The 22,106-nt window shown below is 35.0% G+C and overlaps 1 protein-coding gene across 3 annotated transcripts in view; it reads right to left on the bottom strand.

Annotated features, from left to right (window-relative positions):
- LOC111503317 (retinol-binding protein pinta) overlaps positions 1 to 14,817 on the bottom strand; it is a 38,009-nt gene extending 23,192 nt beyond the window's left edge. Inside the window, exons 1-2 of one of the 3 annotated variants that reach the window (XM_074174148.1) lie at positions 14,673 to 14,817; positions 10,439 to 10,628 (exon numbers count right to left, since the gene is read on the bottom strand). In XM_074174148.1, coding sequence (XP_074030249.1) covers positions 10,439 to 10,589 — 151 coding nt within the window. In that variant the 5' untranslated portion in view covers positions 10,590 to 10,628; positions 14,673 to 14,817. Of the gene's footprint in view, positions 1 to 10,438; positions 10,646 to 14,672 lie in introns of all 3 variants that reach the window. The other 2 variants (XM_074174149.1, XM_074174151.1) reach the window with 2 other exon arrangements.
- Between the last annotated feature and the right edge of the window lie 7,289 nt (positions 14,818 to 22,106).

Raw genomic sequence — 22,106 nt, 5'->3', positions numbered from 1 at the left:
GGAGCCGCTGCTGGTATTACCAAGGCCGTGAATTCGGCAAAAGCCAGCAGAGCGGCTTTAATGGAAGCCAATCGTCACAATAAAACCATGGAGGCTGTAGCATTAGGCAAACGCGGAAGTGGAATATATCTCAAACCATACCGTAAAGGTTTAGGACTATATTTAAAACCATACAAAGCCACAAACAAAACAAAAAACTGATTGAACCCCTACCTCAGAGGCCTCTTACTGATCTCGATCTCAGTTATTATGCACAAAAAATGAAAATTCCACATTTTCGTGGTGTTTTTATGCGTGATAGATTACCATCTTCAGGTCCAAAACAAAACGAGACAGCTATTGTTAATTTAGATGGAATAAGTGGACCAGGAACACATTGGGTGGCATATAAAAAATGTGGGAAAGAAGTCACATATTTCGATAGTTTTGGAGATCTACCCCCACCATTGGAATTGACTCGATTCTTTCGAAAATGTTCGAATGTAAAAATCAAATATAACTATGATCGACAACAGAAATTTAATACAGTTCTCTGTGGTCACTTGTGCTTGCAGTTTCTCTCTAAATAATTTTCCAAATAAAAATGGATTCAACACCAAAACTGGATCGGGAGGCTATCAAGGGAATGGGGTTTTCACTTAGAATGTTTTCAAAATATGGTACCTTGAAAAAAATGGATAAAGTGATGCTTGCAAATATGCCTAAGGAAGTGATACTTGCATGTGTTGCACATGAGATTGCATATGTTTGGGAAAAGTTGCCTAAGCATCTGCAAGATGACATCGATATAATGAAACATAGATATTGTTATGAGCACCACCACGATCAAAATTCAGATTCGGATGTTAATGATGGTCCTATACCTCGAAAATCTATGTGTTGTATTTGTAATATAGAGGATGTGAATATTGGTATCAATAAAAATGATACTTATTACAATACAACACCTTCCAAAAAGTGTAAATTGTCTCAAATGTGCTGTTGCTGTGTACAATAATAAATTGAAATGTGTTTCAAAATATTCATCAGTCATGTCACGAAAGTTCGAGCTACAAGCTGTCGGGACAAGTGTCTTGAGTGCGGATTTTTTTCCACCAATTGAATTGGATAGGAACAGTCGTTATGGATTAGGACTTTTGGGATTCTATGGATGCAATACAATCAATAATATAACTGAAGCTAATAACTTAGTTAGTTTTAGAATCAGTAATGACAACTCATCGATACCCCAAAAGTTGACAATTGAAATTCCATGTGGTGCTTACGAAATAGAAGAGATCAATGCCGTCATACAGAAACATATCATGTTCAGATTGTTTCATGATAAAAAACCAAATGATGTCGTTGCAGATGATATTTTCTATCTACACGCCAATAATAATACATTCAAATGTGAAATGCGATCCAAATATGAAATTGATCTGACACATCCAAATTCTATAGCAGAAATGATGGGGTTCGCTCATGGAATATTTCCACCAAATCAGATACATGAATCATCATTACCAATAAACATTACAACTGTGAGACTTATCCGCTTAGATTGCAATATAATATCAGGTTCATATATAAATGGTGAAGAATCTCACATTCTTTTCTCATTCGATATTGATGTTGAACCTGGCTACAATCTTACTAAAGAACCACACAGTATTATATATATGCCTGTCAGTCCAGAAGGTCGTCAATTGATTCACAACATTACAGTGCGTATTTTGGATGAAAAAAATAACCTTATCGATTTTGGAAGTGAAGAAGAGATTTTCATTATTTTGGAATTGAAGAAAATCGAATAACTGTTGTTATGGGTTTCATTTACAATAGACAAAATCGCATTGAACAATCCCAAACGAGTTGCACTATCAAAAAGAAAGGTGTGCATAAAAAGAAAAGTGTGCATAAAAAGAAGCTCATTCCACAAGTGTATGCTAAACAGTTAGCACATAACGCTCTGTCTGTGAGTGATCTTAAATTTTTGAAATCGATTGGATTGAAAGTGAGAAAATAACAATGGTGCTCGAAACAAACAGTGAAAAGTTGAATATATTCAATGAACCAGTGCTCGATCATTCTCTCATAAGTTTACATGAGCACACATATAAGCCCTATGGATCACCGCTATTCAGGAATTCGGATGAAATCAGAATTGCAATCAATAATCAAGATGTTATACTAGATATTGCCGACAGCTTCATTTACATAGAAGGTAAATTCACCCCCAAAGATGTAGCGAAAACATGCTATCTCTCGAATAATGCAATTGCATTTCTCTTTGACGAAATTCGTTATGAAATGGGTGGTGAACAAGTGGCTGTTGTTAGAAAACCTGGGATAACATCTACAATGAAAACCATGATATCATTTGGACAATCTCATGCTAACACATTATTGACATCTGGTTGGGGACTTTCACAATTGAAGCAAGATATCTTGGATACAAACAGTCATGTTTTTAGTGGAAAACTACCACTGAAATATTTGATGGGTTTTGCTGAAGATTACAACAAAAGTATCTTGAATGCCAAACAGGAATTGATTTTGATTATCGCTCGATCATTCAAAAACTCGTATATAGGTGAGGTTGATGCTGATTTGGAAATAAATAAAATCGAATGGAAAATAAGACATATTGTACCAGATGATAAACACAAGCTAAAACTTTTGAGTAGAATAAACAAAAGCGGTCTGAATGCCAAAATCAAGTTGGCGTATCGTATGTGGGACCTCTATGAACTACCATCATTACGTGGGACTTCTTCAGACATATGGGCCATCAAAACAACTAATGCATTGGAAACTCCTCGTTTTGTCATCATCGCATTCCAAAGTACTACCACATCTGAAGATAGAACACAGGATATTACAAAATTCACAACTGCTGATATCAATAGTATTCGAGTATACTTGAATTCTGAAGTTTATCCATATGAGCGTTGGAATTTGAATTTCGATAAAAAACTTGATGCTCCTGCTTATTATGCTTTTGAGAGTTTCCAGCGAAGTTATTATGATAAAGATATGAGTGAACCTCTGATGGACATTGGGCAATTTAGAGAGAATCCACTATTCGTCATCGATTGTTCCCATCAACCGAATGCAACAAAATCATCAACTATTGATATAAAGATTGAGTTTGAGACGAGGAAGACCAAGTTTCCAGACAACACTAAAGTATATGCATTAATTTTGCATGATACAGTTTTAACATACAATGCATTGGATGGTTCAGTTCATAGCAGATATTGACACTTTTTTTCACTCTATCATATACTGTTTTATGATCTTTTTTTTATTTGTAACTGACTTATATCATGTATTGTATTTTATATCATATTTATTGTTTTGTAATCATTTTCTATTGTATTTCATGAGATTTAAATGAATAAAACATGAAAATAATTCAAAGTTTTTTATTTGACATTATTTATGATTTACAGGAACATACAGACTATCTAAAATAACTTCTTCCTCATAATCATCATTTTCGCGACCATCTTCAATTTCCTCTCGATTTTCATCATTCAATTCAAAGTGATGAATAATCCATTCTGGCAAGTATGGTTGGAGGCTATACAGGAATCTTCTTAGGTTCAGTTCAATCATAACCTCACAAAGTTGCCACAATTCCAATTCATTATCCAAAAATTTGTTACAAACTTCTGCACCACTCCAATACTTCTCAGCATCACGAAGGCATAATTCGATTTGTTTTTCATCATAGCATACACTCATATCATAATTGCTTGCATGTTCGGCTCCATCACCCAACACCTTCAATTTAGACGACAAATGTTGAACCGATGATTTGAGATCTACAACATCGACCCAATCTTGACTTGCGTACTGCATCCACATCTTTAAATGGTGGAACTGAAATCGAATAAAAAAAAACAATAAGCAACCTCCAATTTTTCAGTGATATAATACTCACATTCCCATTTTACTTGTAGTTACAAAGTGGGTGTATTCAACTAAGTTAGTAATGTTTATATTTCCATATAATTATCATCTAATATATGAATATTAATAAAACAATAAGAAATTCATTATAATTACTATTATTATTCAATCATATTGAATTTGACTAGAGTTAGCGTTTTCACACCAAAAAACTTTGTAAGCTATGACCTAAAGAAATTCGCTATAAATTATTACAATTATTATTCAATCATATTGAATTTAACTAGAGATCGCGTTTTCATGCCAGCAAAACTTTGTTGGCTCTGTCCTAAATACACCATCGTATATTTACCACCTGATGAGTTGATACAAGATATATCGTCATCACTGAATTGCAACGAAATACGTTTTGGTAGCCATGTTTTAAATAATTTATCATTGCTCACATCTTGCAAAGTTAATAAAATTGATTTACCAAATCGTGTAGAATAAGTTGACATATTTTTAATTATGTACACTTCATCAATTGGCAATGATGATAAGGCCTTTTGCTCTAGTATTTCAACCTCCTGTACAATCAAATTATTAATTTTATTCAAGTCTACTTTTGAAACGGACATGATGATAATATATATGAAAATATAAACAATTTCCAACAGACAAATACACTCACCGTCTTCCTTCTATTACGAACTGAATAACACTCTACCAATTGCTAACTGCTGCAGATATATTCGTCTACTGATTTCATAGTGTGCCAGGCATTTCTTTTATATTAAACAGTGCGAGTCACCCCCACCATGAAACCGTGAAAGGTTCACATTGCTAGTTGCTATCCACTAGACATGCCTGACGTCACAGCCAAGCCCATCTCCCAATTTGATGCGATAACAGTTGCCGGCACGAGCAAGCAGTGATCGTTGCGCTCTCGGAGAGGGCAGACGTTTGCACAGTCCTCGCCCGCCTGCGTGTCACCATCAATAGCGAGGGTAGGGTGATGCGTTACGTCACATCATTCACTGCTTCGAGAGCGATAGCCGAACAAGCAATTGTCGTTGCGCTCTCGGAGAAGACAGACGTTAGCGCAGTCCTCGCCCGCCTGCGTGTCACCATTGATGGCGAGTCTGGGGCGTTACGTCACATCCTTCACTACATCGAGGGAGGTGAGAGCAGACCGATGAATACGCATTACTCTGCCACACGTCGTGGAGTGAACATGTCGCTCTCTAGCCGTTGAACGGTTATTGCTGTGACGTCACTCCACTACTAACTTGGTGCCCTCACACCGATGGAGCATTCATTACTTGGAGGATCTTCGAAGTATGCAGACGTATGTTTGTACATAGACAAACAAGCACATGATGAAACCCTGTACCGTGCATTCTCTAACACACACACACACACACATACACACACAAAATCTCATATGAAAAAAAAAATCTGAACGATCCATGCACCAGACACTTCAAGGTCACAACGCCTTGACTTCACTGCACAACAAAAAAAAGCAAATAACACGTCATATTGGTGGGGGGAGGATTAGAACCGGGCAAAAATTTCTGAACGATCCATACACCACACCCTTCAAGGTCACATCACCTTGACTTCACCAAACAACAACCAATAAAAAAGCAATTAATACGTCATAGTGGTGGGGGGAGGCTTAGAACCGGCTCAAATCTCCTACTAACTGCATCTTTTAGATATATTTTATATGTTTGCCGCTAATAGCTACGGCTGATGCGGTTTTTTCTAAATAAAAAAAAAAAAAAAACGATTACCTTTCTCACTAAGCATTCATTCGTCCTATATATTGTTCATGATAAAACAAAAAGTTAATGGAGAAAAGATTGAATATATTGGAATTGAAACTTTAGAGTGTATTTGTTTGTTTCGATAGGGTGTGATGCATTCGTTACCATGACAAGAAGTCAAATGATTTCAAAGTGGAAAAAAACTGTTCAAAATCTGTTTTCCGTCAACCGGCTGTCGTACCCCTACAAACGACAACTCTCAAAAGTCGAAACTTGTGCGAGCTGAGAACTAACAAGGTCTTACCTTTTAACGTAACGTAACGTAACGGTTTGAACCACCGGTTCACACAGCAGTCGATTGAGTGAGTGGTGCAAACCATCCACGACAACCCAACCAGCTGCCGTCCGAGATCGTGACAGAATCATATTCTACCCCCACTCCAATACTAGTTGCTTTACTTTAGTCTCTGCATTCTCAGTTGATTAGTGAACGAGGGCGCGCCGGACGGATTTTCATGTACAAACTTTGACCATGGGACGCAACTCGGTGTACGAATACTTCTGACCACTGGATGGAACTCGTGTAGACTCAACAAAGCTAGGTATCTGATCCGGACAGATTATCAATTCATTCCTATTTTCTGCAGCTTCGAAAATATCTTCCTAACAGATTTCCTTGATGGAAATACAATTTATTAAGGCATGTATAACGCTTTGATGATCAAATTGAAACTACGCGGATGTAATTATGTAATTGCCTCATGAGCATGACAAAAATCCTGAAATGGGTCGGTTTTTGTTTTTAAATGCCAATTTTCAAATGTTCATTCTCAAGATATCAGTCCACTGGTTTTGACGTAGTGACAAAATTGTTGATTTTTTCAAGTTGAAATATAGGTCTTGTGTCTTGAATATTGCGTTCATGAACAATGCCTATGCCTTCGTTGGCCTAGCCCGAAAGCCTTTCAACTGGCAACTTCCCTCTATCCAACGCCACCACTCTCAAGGGAACCCCTACTCCTCCGAACTCTCCCCCCCAGCGCATCACCGCCGCAGAGCGACGCCAATGCGCCGGGACGAATCAGCGGGGTAGAAGACCCATCTCTTTATTTAAATAATAATTTTCAATACATAATTTTATAATACAAAAACATTTGAAATTTCTATTTCCTATCACTAACTCAACTAACTACTAAATCAAAATGATGAAACTTAACAATCCTTCTAACCAATGTAACCATATTCCAATAACTATTTACCTATCGCTACCTTAACTAAACTTAACTAATTCAAAATAATGCAAATGAACATTTCTTCAAACCATTGTGACCCAAGCCCATATTACAATAATTTATCCCCCCACCCATTTTCTTTTTTCTTCACATCATATTCTTGTGTCATATGTCGGATTCTTATACAATTCCAAACTTGTGTTCAACCATAACCAGGATGATGTTCACACCACCCAGAGGTGACCTTTTCTTTTATTGCAATGAGTTGGTAACTTGCCCAAATCATTCCCTATCGTCCCTCACCACACAATCTGCCCATTCATTCGCAAATCGTATCCATTCCCTCTTATTTCCGTTTTCATCCCTTAGACTCATTTCTCCATTCATCCTTTCCATTCTCTCCTTCCATTCTCTCCATCCAATCCTGTCCCCTATCAAACATCTATCGATCACGTGCTCTGCCGCTTCCGGCTCCCCATACCCACACGGGCAGGGAACCTGCCCGTTGCGTTCAGTGATCATCATTAACTTGATCTATTTGTACTGGGTTACCAAAAATCAATATTTTTTTCAGTGGGAGAACAACTTTATAGCCGACAAAAAACATCACTCAAATGAGATGTTCAAACTACCATCCACTAGTATCTTGACAATCAGAAAATTTACAGTTACATTTCTCTTGCACATTGTGAATAACTTGTGGGGTAATTCTGATAATTTCGACCCGAATACGATTTTCAAACTCCTCTGAATCTTGCTGACTACAAACCTAAACCTTCGATTTCAAGTAACCTCACAAGGTAAAATCTTGTGGCGCCAGATTCGAAGATCTTGGAGGGCATTCTACCGTTCCACATCTACCAATTCACCTCCTAGAGAAACATTCATTTAGAAACTGGTAACCATCACATTCATAGTGCGGAGTATGAGTTTATTACTAAAAATATCCAAGTAACGCTTCCTTGTGAGAATTTTTTCACAAAATAAGGGTTAACAATGCTTTTTTTATAATCCCTGCTCCAACATTGACTTTCTCAATCGTCCAATGACGACCAGCTCCAATATCTGCATTTTTGATGATTCGCTGAACCATTCAGCTAGAAAGTACCCTCATCAAAAAACAGTATTTGTTCCTCAGTGTTTCAAATTCAGTACTGGTCAACTTCAAGAACACTTTAGAATACAATCTGAAATACAATGTACTATTCTCTGCACTTGATAGAGTATCAAGTTCAACTTTATCTTCAATTAAACGACCTCCAGCATTCGGAATATGTTTAACATGACCAGTTTCTTTATTTTATTCAATCATGTACACTGTTGAACGAGTGAGGAGTAGTATATTTGGATTCTTCGTGTAGAACAGTTCGAATGCCTCTTGCTGAGTTCTGATTTTATGTCCAAATCCATCAAATATCAGAATTAACATATGTTGGATTTCACTCAAAGCAGCCATAGTTCACTTTCAAAACCTTCTGCACTCAGAATATGTGGAGAATATTTCACAAAAGGTCTATTTCTCAACTGAGTTGTACTTGACACTAACTAACTTTTTCCTGTAGAATTTGCGATTGTTCTTCATCCGTTTTAGAGAAATAGCTAGATGAAAACTCAAGTATGGGATATACGAACTATTCATACCTGAAAAGAAACCATTGGTGTAGTCTATGGGGTTAGAGCCTTGGTGAGAGCTCCGAGGAGTGACATTTTGCAATATTCATTTTGCAATGTTTTCCTAAATCTCAGGTTGTGACGAGACGAGCGCAAGCTTGGACTAATCCGAGCAAAAATCGTGGGATGTTACAACCATGCGATAAGCTTGAGAACAGCATAGATAAGTCTCGCAGTATTGTTCCAAACGCACACAACCCCAACTTACCCAATGGAAGCATATGGTTGCAACTTGGTATATTTTAAAATTATCCATGTGACGTCAACCTAGGAAGTAGATTGATAGGCGCGAAACGATAGAGTGGCCCGCAAAATCTCCAGATCTGAAGCTACTGGACCGTTGAATTCAGAGTAGTTAGAAAATCGAATCCGAGTCGAAATCAGCAGAATTACTTTGGAAGTTATTCGCAAAATGCACGGTATGTGTCCGTAGATTTGTTTATTGTCGAAACAGTGGCCAATCACTAATGGTGGTTAGTGAATGGACCCTGCTGATCGAATCTCTAGGGTTCCTTTATTATCAGCTTCAATCTATCACTCGCACCGGTGTATTGGGATTACGCTTCAATTTCTACATTTTATGACGATTTTAAATCGCACAGATCTGAAGCAAAACCTTTCACAAGAAAATATTTGAAATTTTGCAACTTGGTTGCACCCAGCTTCAGATCTGGAGATTGTGGGGGCCACATCATCGTTTCGCGCCTACCATTCTACTTCCTAGGGTATGAAAGGTAGTTACAGTTTTTGGCCTTCCATCACCTGCAATTCGAAACTCCCAGATTCACGTAATTTTGCACGTAGCGTTCTGAATGTTTTAGCACATGGAATTACTCTGTCAAGATATCTGCCCTGGTGAATCCTCCGTACTTCGTCCGTATTTCCATTTGTTGATCCATAAAAAAGTGCATGTCAGCCAATTCCGCGTTGGTAAAATCATTCATAATGGAATCACTGCTAATTGACAACTCTGACTGATATAACAAAACTACCACTGTCAGCTAGTCTCCGAAGTAGGTGTTTATGATATGCAACACAAGCGACGAGAAAGTTGTATTTTCAGTTGAATATCTGAAAAAAGTCAGTGGCGTACTTTTTCTCCCAATATTGTTGGCAATAGTGTTGCCCACTGAGACTCTACTGGACCTACTAATTCCAATCTAGTTAGGGCTAAATAATCGCCTTATTACTTTAAATAACTGTAACAAATTTCAATCAAATCGGTGTAAGGATATTTATGATATTTCATAAATACCATGTATTTCAGAAACGAAGCAATTCCGAACATATATGTTCATAGGAACTTTTTCCTTAAAACGACCTAACGAATGAATTACCCTCTGAAGTTTCGTACTGTTGTTAGCAAACAGCCCGTATCGACTCAATCTGACTAAATTTTGAAATCAGTCAGTTAATAGCAGGTATAACTAAACGAAAGGTTATCTGAAAAAAAAACCCAAGAACTGATTCAGCAGAGTAGATATCGGCTGAGGGCTAATCACTGAATATTATCCAATACAGCAACGAAAAAGAAGGAACAGCTCATCATGTCCTATACAAATATAAGAATTGGATCACATTCTTCACTTCATGAACAACCTGAACTCAGTGCAGAAAAAAATAACAAACATCCAACAAATAATCTCCTATGGATGAAAATTCATGAATATATGAATAAGCTCACGTGGTTTCAGTGTTTTCCAGAGACCTGGTGAAAGTGGAAGAATGAAATGAATCTCAAACAGTGAAAAGATGAAAATATCATTCTGGAAATTTGAAAATAACTTTGTTGTCATAAATCATTTTCCTGCATTCACAAACACTGATTTCAAAATGAATTTAAAGAAATTTCCACTAAACAGTTTCAGAATATCAACTAACCTGGCACTTCAGGTAAATGTGGCTGAGTCTCCACCCATTCTTGGAGGATCTGAATATCTTGTTTTAATTCATCTTCTGTTTTGTTATTGTACTTCAGGCCTTTTTCCAATATAAGTGGTACGTCTTCGAAATACGTTGTTTTGCTACCCATTTCTTTGTTTCTATACGGGCCTTTAATTTTCTTCTTGACCTGCAGACATTTTATTCCTAATTAAAGATTACAAAATCTCGGCTACTCCATTTGAGTATCTAAAAGTATCGTAGCCAACGCATTAAATGAGTTGAATTTCGTCTTGTTGTTAGATAAAACCTCACCATTTGAACCTGACATATTATTAACATTATTATTATTAGAGCTTTTTTTTACCATTTTATTCGTGATTTCATTTATTATTTTCCACGTCTTTTTATAATTACTTGAGTTTTCATGTAACCTCTGTTTATAGTATTGATTTTTCGTTGTTTTAACTGATTTATTTAATTCATTTCTATATTGAGTAAATTCATTTTTAAACTCATCTAAATAGTTATTCATAAACCTTTTTTCATATTGTCTTTGTTTATTGATTTTATCAAACCCCAAGTTATCCACGGTGTAAGTTTGTAGTTTCTATTTTTTGATATGACTTGATGTTTAGTTGCTCGATTCACATTGCTTCAATTTGTCGCTGAAATTATCATATGAACTTTGGAAATTTTCGCATTGTAAAACATCGGCCCATGTTTCATTGGTTAGGATGTCCTTTAATTTTCATAGTCAATTTTTTTAATGGTGATATTATCACGTTAGGTTCGTGAAGCTACATTATTTTGATTACCGTTGCATAATTTTTTGAGTTTGTACAGTTTCTAACAAAAATGTGATCCAGAATACTCTTTGATTCATTGGTTACTCTAGTTGATTCATTTATGTCTGAAAGATAACCATTCTCTGTTCAATTGTTGACATAATCATTGACTTCGTTTGAGACCTTGTTATTCAAATTTATACAGGGCTTTTCATGATGAGCGTTAATTAGCAGTTTCTGACAAACTATTTAACGGATCAACCTGAAAATTTCACAGTATGCATAAAGCAATATGACCTACACGCCTAAAATATTTCAGACGAAGCGGCGTTGTCGCTTCTACTATAAAATAGCAGCTTCTTTGATTTTTCAGATGGAACACCCCGTATATAATATCATATTATGATTGACTATCACTTTGTCAACGAATTCATATACTATTTCTCTATACCTATCTATTACCGTTTAGAAGATATAAATTAATTTCGATATTTTTTTTACCAAACATGAACTTTTATAAATGCTGATAATCTGGAACTCTCTTGCACTAAAACGATCAAATTTGGAATGGAGTGGAGTGATACTATGAGGATCTCCACTTCGAGTCATATTTCCATTTGTCTCATACAGGGTCTTCAGAAAATGCAGATACTTTGATCTCATGAAAAAATGAGTGGAACTCAATTTTTTCAAATAGAACATCCTATATATTTCAACATTTTTGAGCTCTACATCCAATTTCAGATCACCTTTGTTCAGATAATTCTATTTCTATTTTGAACCGTTTTCGAGATAAACTGTTTCAAACGGAAATTGACATGGTTTCCTTGTTCATCACTAATTTTTGTAAAACAGATTTCGTTTGATGTTTCTCAATTAGTCACAGATAATACAATGAAAAGATAATTATTTAAATACTCCTCAACCATTGAATGAAACTTCTTTTCAAAACAATGGTTTTATTAACGCTAAAACACGAACTGAAAATAATAAACCCATAAATTAATGAGTTAATTTAATCGTCAGTGTATTTCAGAATATGTTCAAACACATCTCCACCTCTACTTGAACAAACATGTAATCTCTCCAGAAGATTGTCATGTGTAGCGCTTCTGATCAAGTCTGGAGTCAAACTATTGAAAGCAGTTGTAACTCTCGATTTCATATCTTCCATTGTTGTCATTGGAGTAGAGTAAACCATATTTTTAATGAAACCCTACACGAAATAATCTATTGGATTGCCATTTGGTGTTCTAGGAGGCCAACGAAAAAATCCATTATTACCAATCCATCTGTCTTCGAAGATTTCGGTTAAAGCTTCGCTGACTGAATGAGAATTATGGGGCGGAGCACCATCCATTAGGTACCATACACGTTTTCTTCCTGGTCTATTATTTAAAATCATTTGAATTCCATTCCTCAGTAAATCTTCATATTTTGATGCATTCAAATTATCATGATAAAACTCGATATAAAAAATTGACTCATTCTTTATGGCACAAAATACATTGAATTGCCATCTTTCTTGAAAACCCCTTTTGCGGACAATATGGGGATTTTCTGGCGCCCAATAATGACTGTTGTGTCTATTGAAAACTCCATTTTTTTGTGAATTTGGCCTCATCTGTCCATATGATATTGTCAAGGAAATGTTCATCCTCTTGAGTCTTGACAAGTAACCATTCGAAGAATTCCACTCTACGAGGTAAGTCTCTTTCAAATGTTGGACACAGTAGAACTTATAGGGATGCCATTTATGCTTATTAAGAATTGTCACGTAGGGTATACCTATCTCCCTTTCAGCCTCGTGTAGAGAGGCATTTGGAAATGCATGAAACTATCCCAAAACTGTTATACCATTGTCATCATCATCCACTTTAGTCTTCTTACGAATGATTTGTGGACGGAAGGTTCCATTCATCCTACAGTTTTTTAGTAGTCGATTTATCACATTATTATTTGGCTTCGGAAGTTGTGGATATCTTTCATGAAATACTCGGCCAGAGCACACTATTAAAAAATATCAATGTTTACTTGTTGTACGTCAGAGACCAATACCTCAATGTATACAAATTGTAACTTTTTCTATGGTAGGTACATACCAATTTTGAATTGACTGATCTGCGACAGTTGAAAAACTGGATCTAAAATAAATATTACTAGGTATGAAAAAAAATGTTGAATATCCAAAATAAGTGATGAATTCCAAAAAACGAGCAAGAAAACCACGTCAGTTTCCGTTTGAAACAGTTTATCTCGAAAACGGTTCAAAATAGAAATAGTATCATCAGAACAGAGTTAATCTGAAATTGGATGTTGAGCTCAAAAATGTTGAAATATACAGGGTGTTTCATTTGAAAAAATTGAGTTCCACTCATTTTTTCATGAGATCAAAGTATCTGCATTTTTTGAAGACCCTGTATGAGGCAAATGAAAATATGACTCGGAGTGAAGATCCTCATAGTATCACTCCACTCCATTTCAAATTTGAGCGTTTTAGTTCAAGAGAGTTCAAAATTATCAGCATATATAAAAGTTCATGTTTGTTAAAACAAATATCGAAATTCATCTATATCTTCTAAACGGTAATAGATAGGTATAGGAAAATAGTATATGAATTTGTCGAAAAAGTGATAATGAATCATAATATGATATTATATACGGGGTGTTCCATTTGAAAAATGAAAGAAGCCGCTACTTTATAGTAGAAGCGGCAACGCCGCTTCGTCTGAAATATTTTAGGCGTGTAGGTCGTATCGATTTATGCATACTGTGGAATTTTCAGGTTGATCCGTCGAATAGTTTGTCAGAAACGGCTAATTAACGCTCATCATGAAAAGCCCTGTATTAATGTCTCCCATGAAAATTTAAATTTTTCCCAAAATATTCAATTTTATATCTCGACCTGACTAGGTCGAGAAGAATCATTCTTGTCATTGTAAATATGAAAATCTTGGTAGGTATGGTTGTGATAAAAGACGTTGGTCATTTATATAACAGCGAAATAACGACTGACAGCTTTCTGACATAAAATTAGTTAACATTTCGATTTTTGGAAGTTTGCGTGGTTTTTGATCGCAATTATCACAATAAACTATTGAAAACAGCAACAACAGTGAGTTTGAAAATATACTTTACGGAATTTCCAACGCAGCAGCTGCTGCTACAGCACAAGTATTTCCTGAAAAATCAAATACAATCGAGGACAAATGAAAATTTCAATGTGGAAACTTCCTTTGTATAAAGAAATATAATGAAGAAATGTGCCTCTTCGATTCCTTATTCTACACACTTGCTGAAAAAATAGTTCACCTACGCAATACGTCCGAAAACAGTATTTTCCGGCCTTGCTACGTAAATTACTATTACGCATTGTTATTAGAAAAATGAATGAGATACATCATGAACTTTCCGAATAAATTTACCGTGTTACTGAAACCACTCACCGAAAATAATCTGAGTTTTCAACTACGAGGTTACGATAATTCCACAAAAGAAGACTTCACTTTGCAATCATTCACATACTACTGTTCACTATCGTTCATTCGGACACGAATTGTTATTGAAAAACTTTATGAGGTACGTCATGAACATTTCAAGTAAATTCACCGTGAAACTGAATACATTCGTATCCACTCTGGACACGTTGAATTAGAGACAAGAAATTCGACTAGTTTTATTCTCTGTATCAGCAAAGTTTTTCAATTTTTTGTTTTCAATCAATTGATTTTCATCTGGAACAATTTTCATTCAGATAGATAGAAAGGGTCATATTAGCATTGTCATAAACCCCGCGGCTTCCTTGGTGGAGAGTTGGCGAAAGCATTCATTGCAGACCGACGAATGTCAGTTTTCATAAGTCAGAATGCTAGACTATTATTCTAAATATATTGTATGTTATTTCATTAATCTATTTGAAACAAAATTACTCGAATTGGCAAAATTCCACCTGTCAAAATATACGAGTGGAAAAAACCAAACCAAGAATCCACTCCTACTCTGCTCATTAGATATGAGCAATTATGCAGCAGACAATGTGACCCCTTGTCGTTATAATCTATATGCACTTTCGACTCACAGTGGGACTACTTACAACGGCCACTACACAGCATATTGCAGACACCCTTATAGTGGCACATGTCATGAATACAACGATTCAAATGGGTGCCCAATTTCACCTAATTCGCTTGTGAGTGAGGAGGCATATGTCATCTTTTATGAGAAGGGGAGAACGGAGTAGCACTTTTGAGGTGTTTTTTTTCTCTTTTCTGTTAATTCTGTTAATTGATTTGTATTTGTATGTTCCAATTATATTACAAATGTATTATATGCAATAATTATAAATTCAAGTATTAAAAAAAATATATAAGAACTCATTGATATCGTGGATTGTATGATTTTCACCATGAAGGGTTTTACAAAAACCTCCTGAGAAAGTTATTCTATAGTGAAACCGATGTCGCGGTTTTTGCAAAATCCTATATAGTGAAAATCATACAATTACCGATAATGATGGGTTTTATTAAGGATTTTCAGCAAGTATCGGCCAGTTCTATTCAATTAAAAAATATAAAGTATAAACAGTAGAATAGTAAACAAGCAAACAGTAATTGTGTCAAGCAGCCAGATCAGTTTGAAAATACTCATCAAGTGAGTAAAGACATTTTTTCACAATAGACTTTTAACGCTATTTTTGAAACTAATGAGACTAGAAGTTTTCTTATAATATCAGGTGCGTTTGATACAGATGTTAATTCATGTACAGAAACTATCGGATTATAATTTTGTCTAAGAGAATAACCAACGGCTATGCGAATAGTATCCCTTTGCTGAAACTTATAGTAATGATTTTTATTGTTAAGTGCCACAATTTGAAATATTCAAAGTTATCACAGTTGAAATTTGTAATTCAGTGAATAACTGCTTACAAGAATCACAATATTTTTTAAAACACATGGTTTCTAATTTCTTCCTTGAGCAATCAACAGATCATTCAATCTGCTCCAGTTACCGTTGCAGACTTTATTTATTTATTCATTTATTCAAAATTTGGGATGCAAACAGATAAATACCCATAGAAGTATCCACTGATAGTAGTGGTTACAGAGATACACGGTGTCAACAGATACAAGAAAAAATAAAAATTAATGAATAAATAAATTTCGTACATACTGACCAATTATTCATTTTTTTTTGCAATGGGTTGAATATTTTTTTCATAGTTATTTTGAAGGAATTCAACGTAAAAGAGAAGACATTTACGTTACTACAATATTTGTTGAATCACGCATTGGGGAGTTTTTGTTCAAATTTGTGTTGAAATTCGAACTAGCAAATAATTTTCCTATGAGGAACGTGATAAAAAATCACTGATACTAGATTGGGTGAGTCATAAAAGTTTGTTATAATTTTATGAAAAAAAAACTAAGTCGGTTATTATTCTTTGTTGTTCTAGAAGCTGTATTTTGTAGTGAGATCGAATTTCGCTAATGCCAAGTTTATATAAGTCTTCGTCATTTTGAAATGCAAGAACCTTACAAATCTGTTCTGGAGTCTTTCTAATCGTAATCTATGTGTATTTTAATGTGGACTCCATATGACACTTCCGAAATTAAGTTTACTATAAACAAATGCATAGTAAATATATTTGATTGCCTCGTTGTTGTAGTCTTTGCATATTCTGCAGAAAAATCCCAAGGTTTGGCTGCAGGAATTTATTACGTAATAATCAAAATGGGAATTGAAAGTTATTTTTGTATCAAAATAGATTCCAATGTCTATGTGGTCTACTCTGTTAATAATAGCATTGTCCAGGGAGTATTGAAAATGTATCGGTATGTTATTTCTGAAAAAAGATATACATGCATATTTATTGCTATTAAGTTTTAATTTATTGAGTAAACATAGACACATTACCTAGCAGCTTCATGAAATGTCAATGTGGACAACATTTCTAAGACTCCAAATAACGAAATTATGTTTGGATAATTTATATGATAAATATGACCATATAACAGTTGGCTAGTGGAGAAACAACTGTCGAAATAGAAGATTTTGAAGTGTCCACAAGCCTGAACTGAATTTCTTGGCACGATGATTGATGAAAAAAATGTACTTGTTGTGAACAAATCAACTATGTGTGTAAAAAATTAAACCGAGCATTTTTCGCTATTTGAAGACTTGAATAAACCCTGAGCAAAGCATTGCTAGTCAATGTTTTTAATGCTCCCGCATGTAGTACCAGACATTAACTTGGTAATGTGATCCATCCTACTGAAACCATATCGTATTCACTGGAACAGGGGTTTCTGGATATAAATTTGACAAAATGATTTAGACTTTCACGGCTGAGGTTTTCAGTGTCATTGCTTTTCGAGTCCAATGACTCATCGGAAAGCAAGCCATGATGGTTAAACCTCTGAAGAAGCTAGCCAGTCGCACCAGCGAAACGTCAGGAAGAAATTCCAAAAATCCACGGTTTTAAAACTCAAAAAGCAATGACACTGAGAATATAAATTTGTTGAATTTGAAATGACATCATTTGCTTCTAATTAGATGATATTGTTATCCAACATGTCCATCATTTGCCCACAAAAATAAGTTCTACTATCGAAATTGTCTTCCATGAGCTCCTGAGGAGGTATTTCAATATGTTTACTATCGATGTATAGCTAACATTGAATGTAGTGAATGCCTGTCTACTCGATGTATGTGGGTTTTCCACAAACTCACATCACAGTTCATCACTCATTTCATTGATAGCTGCTTTTTTATCTGCCCCACATGACCAAGTTCGCAAAACTGCTTATATATTTTGCTTATTGTTCCTTGAGCGGTGAATTACGAAATTTCTCATAAAATAGGTGAGCTACTTCCTATTGTGTTCGGGTTTTATATCCGTAATCAATCATTTGTGGAACTGTTTTATGCCTTTACGTTAATATAACCATTTGTCAGACTTGAAGTTAACGACCTTCAAATTCAAATTGAAATACTGACAATTAATGTTGTAACATACAAAACAAGTTGACAAGGAGTTGTAAACTAACTTTGCCACGGTAGACTCCTCTCGTTGAACACTGAAAAAACACATTACCTACCGTTCAGTGGTTTCGAAACTTCTCTTCCCCACTATTACTCAACCATTCAACCAAATTTGAAAATTGAACTTGTAAAAAAATAAAATAATCAGGTCGGCCGGTAGCCAGGCGGTTCGACGTGGCTGCTTGTTCACTCACTCGAATTGACTGCCGTGTTGGTCGGTGGTTCAAGCCCTAGTCTTAACGATCGATTTTCACTTGCTATCGTCCAACCCGTGTTATGAATCACACGTTCAAAGGTAAGACCTCGGTAATCCTCAGCTTAGCAAAGTGTCGACTTTTTAGGGTTTTCGTTTGTAGGGGCACGACAGCTGGTTAACAGAAAAACAGATTTTGAAAAGTTTTTTTAAAACAGATTCAGATTTAAACAGATTCAAAACAGACAATATTGAACAATATTTGAACAAAGAAAAATTTAAAGTACTTACCCATTCCTACAGTACAAGACAGAAAAATAGATATGTTATTCCAAAAATTAACAAAACAGTCGAATAAAAAAGTTTCAATAACATAGTCCCTAAATTGTACAATTACCTGCCAGACACTTTGTAATTGGAATCCTCTCTCAAAAAATTCAAGAAACATTTGAAAACATTCTTAACTGAAATAGAAAGAAAGGAAATACCTAAAATTATAGAAGAGTAAAAAAAAGAAAATGTTGAATGCTTTTATTCAAATAGAGATTGTACTTTCAGATGTTTGTAGAATTTATTTAATAACAACACAACAAAAAACTATTTTTTGAATGTTTCCTACACTGAATTAGTCAATTTCTACTAATTTTGGGGTGATAAAAACGAAAATAACAATGAAAAATTTTTATTAGCTCTGGTTTTTGAGATACACAGTACTTAATCTTAAAGAGTAGTTATACTATACGTGAAAAGTGAAAGTACATAAAACAATATTGTTATGTTTCTTTTAGAATATTTTAAGTATGAAATTAATAAAAAAAAAACATTATTCTTAGTGTTTTGACAAATAAAAGAAGTTTGTACCACCAAATTTCAATTAAGTCCATCCGATTCATTGTAAGATCGCTGTCGTTTAGCTTGTCTTTTATAAAACATTTCTGGAGCATCCCTACACACAGACCAGCAGTAGTCTGCAAGCATTGCTTCATTCCAACGGCCCTGATATCTCTGTTCCATTAAGGCAATGTCTTGATGGAATCTTTCTTCATGTTCGTCACTCACAGCTCCACAGTTTTGTGGGAAGAAATTAAGATGAGAGTGAAGAAAATGAATTTTTAAGGACATGTTGCATCCAAGTTGGTGGTAAGCTTGAAGAAGCTCTTTAACCAATGCTGTGAAGTTATTATCTCTTTTGTTACCTAAAAACCCATGTACAACCCCCTTAAAGGCTTTCCAGGCTCTTTTTTCATTTCCTGTTAAAATCATGTCAAAAGCAGGATCATTTACGATTTCACGGATTTGAGGCCCAATAAAGATGCCTTCCTTGACTTTAGCATCACTCAACCTGGGAAACTTTGCTCTCAAGTACTTAAAAGCTTGTCCTTCCTGGTCCATGGCCTTCACAAAGTTTTTCATTAGTCCCAACTTAATATGTAATGGGGGAAGGAGAACATCCTTAGGATCTACAAGAGGCTCGTGAACTACATTTTTCTCATTAGGTTTTGGTCTCGTGTAGGCCAGTTCATTTTTTTATAGTGAGATTTTCTATCCCGACTGTCCCACAGACACAAAAAACAACAGTACTTGGTGAACCCTAATGGCATTCCTAGGAGTATAGCAATGACTTTCAGATCACCACAGATGTGCCACTTGTGTTGTTCATATTTGATCGATTAGAGAAGTGTTTTCATATTTATATACGTTTCCTTCATGTGAACTGCATGACCTATAGGAATAGAGGGTAGCTGATTTCCATTATGCAGAATTACAGCTTTTAAGCTTAGTTTTGAAGATTCTATAAACAGTCTCCATTCAGATGGAGTGTGATCCAAATTCAAGCAGTCCATCAAACCATTAATATCAGAACAAACTACGAGGTTTTCTTTTTTCTCAAAAAAAGGAAGCAAATCTTTTTGACGCTGTCTGTACTGAGATATTTTCACATCATGTTTTAGAAGATTCCACTGTTGTAGTCTTGACCCTAACAGCTCAGCCTTTTCCTTAGACAAGCGAAGATCTCTTATAAGATCACTCAACTCTGCTTGACTAATTCTGTGCGGATCACTAGACCTATCGCTTACCTCAAAATCAGGGTCATAGGATGTAGAAGGATGGGTTGCTCCTTCTAAACAGTCTTCATCACCTTCCTCTGAAATTTCATAGTTTTGGGGTGGAGAAGGGACTGGCAAATTGTCTGAGTGTGGTACAGGCCGAAGAGCAGATGGGAGATTAGGGTATTTAACCGTTCCTCTTTTCTTCATAGATAAACCTTGCTTAATGGGAGGAGTTAAGCAGAAATAACAGTCGTCTGTATGATTGGTAGGCTCACGCCAAACCATAGGTACTGCAAAAGCCATTGCCCGGTTTTTATTTTTCAGCCACTCTCACAATATGACGGAACAAGAATTACAACATATATGAGGAGCCCATGATTTATCTTGGTCCCCAACTTTCACACCAAAATAATGTTCATAGGCTGTCTTAACGATAGGTGTCATTTTACGTTTCTGAGCCTTAAATGTTATTTCACCACATATATAGCAAAAGCTATCGACAGAATTCACACACTTTCGAGGCATTTCAGATCAGCACTTAAATTAATTCAAAAATCAACTTCACACGATAATTTCAATAGCAACCACGTGCGTACAATTGACAAACTCAAATAGGTTATGTTTACTACTTAAGAACAGCTGATGAGAGGGGTGTTATGTAAACAAACATGTGTACCAACTGTTGGTGATGAAATATTTCATTTGTTGAAAACTCAATATACATATATATAATATAATGATACTATATCTTGAAAACAAGAGCTAATATATAATTTTTATGGTCACTTTCGGTTTTAACACGTGGAAATACATTAAAATCATCTAATTTCAACCCCGAAACAAAAACTTTGTTGTGTTGTGATAAAATGAGTGTATTTCATTCAGTGACACTTTATTGTACTAATATACTGTAGTTTTCATCTATACAAAATTGTGAATTATAAATGTTAATTTAATTTTATCTTTCATAAGTTTTCAGATGTTTATTTTATTCAGTGACTCTTTTTGTCCTAATTTATTTTAGTATTTGAGATATACAAAAACTGTGAAACATTAATATAAATTTTAATATATTTGATATCTGGATCCTAATATTTTTCACCCAAATTGTTTTTAATTATTATAATTGTTCTATTTTGTTATTGTTCTGTAATTTACCCACACACAGGGTTTCACTCTCAGTGAAAGTATGTGTGATCAAGGTATATTGTACTCGATATACTTTATTTCATTTTTATGTATTGTAATTCACTGATGAATTGATTATTATGATTATTATATATCATACGTATCCCTAACTAGTCAAGTTTTCAACTTATGAACATTTTTTTGTGAAAATGTCCCTTCAGAATATTATTCTCATTTGGTAATTTTGCCAATTTCAGTTATACATAATAAAAGTTGTTTGCAGCAAATTAATTTTTTATCGACTGAGCTACTATCTCTCCTACTGAAAAAAATAATTCTAATGTCGTAAATAATTCTAATGTCGTACATGATGCATAATCTTTGAAAACAAAAAATAAACGGAAGAAATAACTCATCAATTCCTGATATGTACTGGAAATCGCTCTGTTGAATATAAATCACTA

This window comes from Leptinotarsa decemlineata, unplaced genomic scaffold, assembly GCF_025532065.1.
Source record: "Leptinotarsa decemlineata unplaced genomic scaffold, Ldec_3_MD MMD2_tig00000505_RagTag_RagTag, whole genome shotgun sequence".
Lineage (NCBI taxonomy): Eukaryota > Metazoa > Arthropoda > Insecta > Coleoptera > Chrysomelidae > Leptinotarsa > Leptinotarsa decemlineata.
This window is presented reverse-complemented; position numbering and strand designations above follow the sequence as displayed.